Here is a 6,255-nt window from a genome sequence, read left to right on the forward strand (position 1 = left end):
AATGCCACAATCCCTTCTCCTCCATCTCTTTTCAAGGTTTTGGGTACACACACACACACACACACACACACACACACACACACACACACAGAGCCAGTGTGATTATTTTGAGCTGGCAGGGCCAAGATTTGAACTGTGGTCGGCCATTAGGATCTGGCTCCTAATGCACTGCACTAAATAACTACTGTGCTATAGGGCTGGTCTTCTATCTTTTATTTTATTTTTTGTTTTTGGTGTCATGTCTACAAAACCATTGCACAATCCAAGGTCATCTCTCTCTCTTATTTTAATTAGTCTTTTGCTATAGGGCACATGCACTTGCTGGGGGGCGGGGAGAGAGAGAGAGAGAGAGAAATCACCCCCCAAGGGGGATGATCACAAAGCATTCACTTCTCCATCATTCTCCTCTCAGGATTTTGGGCACACATGAACATGTCCCCAGCATGATTTTCAAGCTGCCAAGTACGGGACTTGAACAGTTAACTTGGCCATGTGGGACCCAGCTGCTTCAATCTCCTTGCCACTTGCTGACCCTCACATCTATATTTTAATTAAACTTTTAGCTCTTATATTTAGATCTCTGATATATTTTGAGTTAATTTTTGTATATGGTTTTAGATAAGGATCCAACTTTTATTCTTTTGCATTTGAATGTCCATTCATTCTACCACCATCTTTTTAATTTGCCAAAGACATGTATGTGCAGCAGAGAGAGAGAAAGAAGGAGAAAGCACCCCACATAGGGCATGGTCATGCCACAATCTCTTCTCCATTTCTTCCTCTTTTTGTGATTTGAAAAACATATACCTGACATGGTTTTCAAGTCACCTTTTCTAGGACTGGCATCATGGCTATTTGCCACGTGGGATCCAGCTCCTGTAGTTACTAGACCACAGGCTAGCCCCCTAGCACCATATGTTGAAGAGTCTATTCTGCCCCTATTTAATGGTGTTTCCCTTAAAAATCAGTTGATGAGCCAGTATGTCACATGGTCATTAAAGGCACTGGATCACACATGGCTAGCTGTGTGGTTCAAGTCCCAGACTGGGCAGCTTGAGAGTCACACTGAATTCATGTGCACACATGCCCAAAATCCCAAGAGAAGAATGGAGGAAGAAGAACTGGGGCATGGGCATCCCCTATAGGGGGTGATTTTCCTCTCTCTTTCTCTCTCTGGTGAGCACATATGCCCTATAGCAAAACTTAAAAAGAATCAATTGACTGTAAATATATGAATTTATTTCTGGACTCTCAATTTTATTCCATTGATCCTTATGATAGTAGCACACTACTTTTTGTTCTCTTTCAATCTTTTAGATTTGTAGTGACCATTTTCATTTTCCCAAAGTATTTGTGGTTTCGTGTATTTTTTCAATAATAATTATTATTTTCATTTATGTTTAATCACTGATATTAGAACCAGTATAGAAGAGGGTTGGTAAACAGGAGGGAGGGAGGGCATATATTAATTTTTTAATTATTATGGGACTTTATTTTTAAAGCATTCATTTTGATAAAACAATGAAATAGCTAACTCTTTTTTCTTTGTTTTGGTTTTTAAATTTATTTTTATTTATTTGTTTGTTTTTTTGAGTGTGGGTAGGATAACAAGAAGGGAGAGTGATTTTATAGCCAGTATGGCCTAATGTTAAGATTTTTAAATCATGAATTATAAATAATTTTGAGTTCCTTTGTGAATTTCTGTGCTTACATCATTAAGAAACTTGGTTTGCTAATATTTCTCTATAAATCTGAGTGCCTAGATGTATTGTTTTTCTGTGTTATAGTGTATGTGTGTCAGATATCTTTAAACTCTCTTAAATAATATGTAACAAGAAGGGAGAGTGATTTTATAGCCAGTATGGCCTAATGTTAAGATTTTTAAATCATGAATTATAAATAATTTTGAGTTCCTTTGTGAATTTCTGTGCTTACATAATTAAGAAACTTGGTTTGCTAATATTTCTCTATAAATCTGAGTGCCTAGATGTATTGTTTTTCTGTGTTATAGTGTATGTGTGTCAGATATCTTTTAACTCTCTTAAATAATATGAGCATAAGTGAAAAATTTCATTTTCATAGCATGAGATTTCAGTTACCTTTTAGTAAATTAGTGTACATTAAAGAAAAAATTGTATTTAATTTTGTTTTCAAAGTTAATATGATGATAAAAATATTTTGTGGTAGAAGATTAATATTCTGATCTTCTATTTATCTAAAGTCTAAATACATTTTTAAAGAAAGGAGAAGGCTTAATTGCTGTAGATTGACTACTTTGGGTTCAGTCTGTATAATTTTATATAACTCACATAATTCATTCAGCTGTAATTATATGAATGTATGTATATGAGTGTATGTATACACACACACTTACCAGAGGACACACGCTTACTAGAGAGGGGGAGTAAAAAGCACCCCTTATAGGACATTGTCACACTGCAATCTCTTCTTCTCCATTTCTCCTTTTGAGATTTTTGCTCACACACACATATGCACCTGGTCAGTTTTTCAACCCCCCCAAGTCCAGGACCTGAGCCATGCAGTGGTCATGTGGGATCTAACTGCTTTAACACTACTGACTGGCCTTAGTATACATTTTTGATTAACAGTCAATGTAAGAAACTCTAATGGTGTAAAAAAAAAAAGGTTCTACTTAACCTAAGTTATTACCACTTTCATTTTTCTCATTTTTGTCTCCATTAGGAGATGTCCCCAGATGCTTCACTTCCAGGGGATCCAGAGGCCTATCCTGCTGCTGTGTCAAGTGGTGGAGCCATTCATCTGCAGACAGGAGGTGGATATTTTGGCCTAAGCTTTACTTGTCCTAGTCTCAAAAATCCTATTAGCAAGAAATCCTGGACTCGCAAATTAAAAAGCTGGGCATACAGGCTACGGCAGTCAACCAGCTTTTTCAAGAGATCAAAAGTCCGTCAAGGTAGTGTGCTTACAGTCAGGGACATAGACTAGGTAACATCATTTTTCATTTCTTTATGTTTGCTTTTTTTGTTGTTGTTCTTACACAATTTTGCCACTTTTTCCATGTAGCCCATGTATGTGACATATCCCATTAATGTCATTGCCATTTTATTTTTCCTTTTGTAACTAATTTAGTTTTCTAGTGATTCATTTCATATAGATATTAAGTCTTGGGATAAATATCACAATGTTTGATTTAGAGTTAGGGACTTATACAATGTTGCTTATTACATTAACACCTTTTAATTGTCTAGCAGGAGTTAAGCTTTTTCTACTTTTCTTCATTTTTGGTAATGTAAACAAATTTAGTCTTAACAAACATTTTTCTCTTTTCTGCTTACAATTTGGCAAAACTTACAGTGGAAACAGAAGATAGGAGATCAGCAATTGCTTGTGATCCCATTTCTCTGACACGGGAGTCTACAGCTGATACTAGGGCTTTGAGTAGATGTAAAACGATGAGTGGATCATTTCAGCGGGGTCGGTTCCAGGTTTGTGTCTTTGGTTGTATATTTATCTGCAAGGGCAGTATAAAAGTTAATGGCACTGAAAATCTTGTTGTATACATGATACTTATTTTAAATGTAGATCATTGTCAGATTTAATTTGTTCACCTTGTACGCATCCCCTTAACATTTTTGAAGCTATCAAGAAAGGTGAGTCTAAAGAGATAGACTTCAATAGCTAGAAGAGGGCTTAAAAATTGGCATTATTTTTTTTGACATGTGGTTGAGACACTATTTTTTTTTTTTGGAGAGATTTTCGCTATAGGGCGCATGCCCTCGCCAGACAGACAGAGAGAGACAGAGAGACAGAAAGCGAGAAATAAACCCCCGGGGGGGATTGTCACACCACAATCCCTTCTCCTCCATTCTCCTCTCGGGATCTTGGGCACTCACACACACGTGCCCGGCGTGAGTTTTAAGCCACCGGGTCCGGTACGCGAACTGCGGTCGACTACGTGGGAGTCCAGCGACATAGCCATTATGCTAACTGCTGGTTCCTGAGACACTATTTTTTATAAATTTAATCATAAATTTTTGAGACCGTTGGTAATTAAAATTATGAAATTTTATTTGAACACTATAAAATCAACTCCATTTACCCAACGGTCCCAGAGTAAAAGACTGAATATAGGGAGTATAGATGTAATTTTAAAGTTTTTTTTTTAAGAGATTTTTTTTTCTTTAGGGCACATGTGTTCATCAGAGAGACAGAAAGCAAGAAATCACCCCCTGGGGGCATGGCTATGCTTTGCTGCAATCCCTTCTCCTCCACTCTCTTCTCGGAATTTTGGGCATGCACGTATATACACACCTGGCATGAATTTCAAGCTGCTAGGTCTAGGACTCAAATCATAGTCAGCCACGTGGGAGTCCAGCGCCTCTACCACCATGCCACCTTTTGGCACTAATTTTTAAGTTTTAGTAGCATTAATACATGTACATCACAGCAGACCATCCACTTCTTTATGATGTGTATTAATATTGAATTTCTTTATGAGGTTTACCCTTCAGGTAGGCAGAGCTAGCCACTTATTTTTTTCTTTTCTTTTTTTTTTTTGGAGAGATTTTTGCTATAGGGCACGTGCACTCTCCAGAAAGACAGACAGAAAGCAAGAAATCACCCCCCAGGTGTGATGGCCACGCCACAATCCCTTCTCCTCCATTCTCTTGGGATCTTGGGCACACATGTTCATGCGCCTGGCATGAGTTTAAGCCACCAGGTCCAGGACTCGAACCGCGGTCGACTACATGGGAGTCCAGCGACATAGCCATTACACTAACTGCTGGTCCCATCACTTTTCTCTTTCTTAATATCTTAGGTGATTACAGTTCCTCAACAGCAGTCAGTGAAAGTGAAATCTTTTGGAATAGAACATATACCAGCATTCAATGAAACAACAAACTGTTTCAGTGAAGAATCTCTAGCCTTTACTGAAACATCAAAATCTCAGTTGGTGGAAATGGAATCGGCCATAAACAATCCACAAACTTCATTTTCTTCTCAGAAGTTACAAGTTCTTCATGAAACCATGAGGGAAGATCACCAAATTTCTAAAGAAGATGATAATGTCATGTCTTTCAGCACAGTTTGTGAGATGGATGTATCTTCAATGACCTCAGAAAAAGAATTGGAAGAAACTTTACCCACAGGAAGTAGTATTCAGTCTGGATCCAAACTGTTGCTTAAAGAGAGAAATATATTGACTTCTAGGAAACAATTTAGCTCTGCTAGCGAATTTTCAGCCATTGTTGTTGCTGACAGTGGAAAGTCCGTAGCCAAGACTGGTCCAGAAAGTGATCAGTGCTTACCACTTGATGAAGAACAAGCAGCCTATACTCAAACACAGAGTTCACTGTTCTATTCACCATCTTCCCCAATGAGCAGTGATGATGAGTCAGAAATAGAGGATGAGGACTTGAAGGTGTCACTTCAGAGATTACGAGAAAAGTAAGAACTATTTCTCTTTCATAAATCTGATTGTCCTAGATTTTATAGAACTTAGTGTTAGACTGCTAGCTAATTAAGGATTGGTGATATTTTAATGATTGAAAATTACGAAGAAAACTAATTCTAGGCATTTATGAATATTAAAAATCCTTGTTTATAAAAATTTCCATAGTTGAAAGGCTAACTACAATTGCTTATTTACCAAAATGATTTACTTATTCTTTTTTCTGATCTTTTTAATCTTTAACCCTTAAGACTTTTGGATTTAGATTTTATAGCTATTCTTTTTTTATTTAAATGTATTTATTTGCATTCATTCACTGTACATTATTACAGCATACAAAATGAGATTTTCCATCCATTGCATACTGTATATTGTCTCAATCAAGCACATCAACAAATATGTTATTGTCAACAAATAATTTTCCATTTCCTGTTTTCTGTATGTTTTGCTTTTTTTCCCTCATTCTTAATTCCCTATCTCTTACCCTCTGCCATCTCCCACTCTCCTCCCACACAGACTCTGGTATCTATGTTTGCTTTCTATACTGTTTCCCCCCGACACACACATTTTATTGAATTACTAAAGACCTTAATTAATCTAAATATTTTCATAGCAAACACAGCTGATATATACATTTCCATGAACACAAGTCTAACTGTAGGCATCCTATAAAGTAGCACCTAGCTGGGGCTATATATCTTACTGCAGTCATTGAATAGATACTTTTTTCCTGAAACTTTTTTTTCTAACTTAATTTATATTCTTTCCCTGGGCATCATCACAGCATACAAAATGTGATTTCCCATCCAGAATATACTGCA

The 6,255-nt window shown here is 36.9% G+C and overlaps 1 protein-coding gene across 1 annotated transcript in view; it reads left to right on the top strand.

Annotated features, from left to right (window-relative positions):
- WNK3 (WNK lysine deficient protein kinase 3) overlaps nt 1-6,255 on the top strand; it is a 279,743-nt gene that overhangs the window by 210,126 nt on the left and 63,362 nt on the right. The window contains 3 exon segments of the mRNA XM_027767181.1: nt 2,704-2,935; nt 3,337-3,467; nt 4,802-5,430. Coding sequence (XP_027622982.1) covers nt 2,704-2,935; nt 3,337-3,467; nt 4,802-5,430 — 992 coding nt within the window.

Source organism: Tupaia chinensis, unplaced genomic scaffold (genome assembly GCF_000334495.1).
Source record: "Tupaia chinensis unplaced genomic scaffold, TupChi_1.0 Scaffold143992_1, whole genome shotgun sequence".
Lineage (NCBI taxonomy): Eukaryota > Metazoa > Chordata > Mammalia > Scandentia > Tupaiidae > Tupaia > Tupaia belangeri.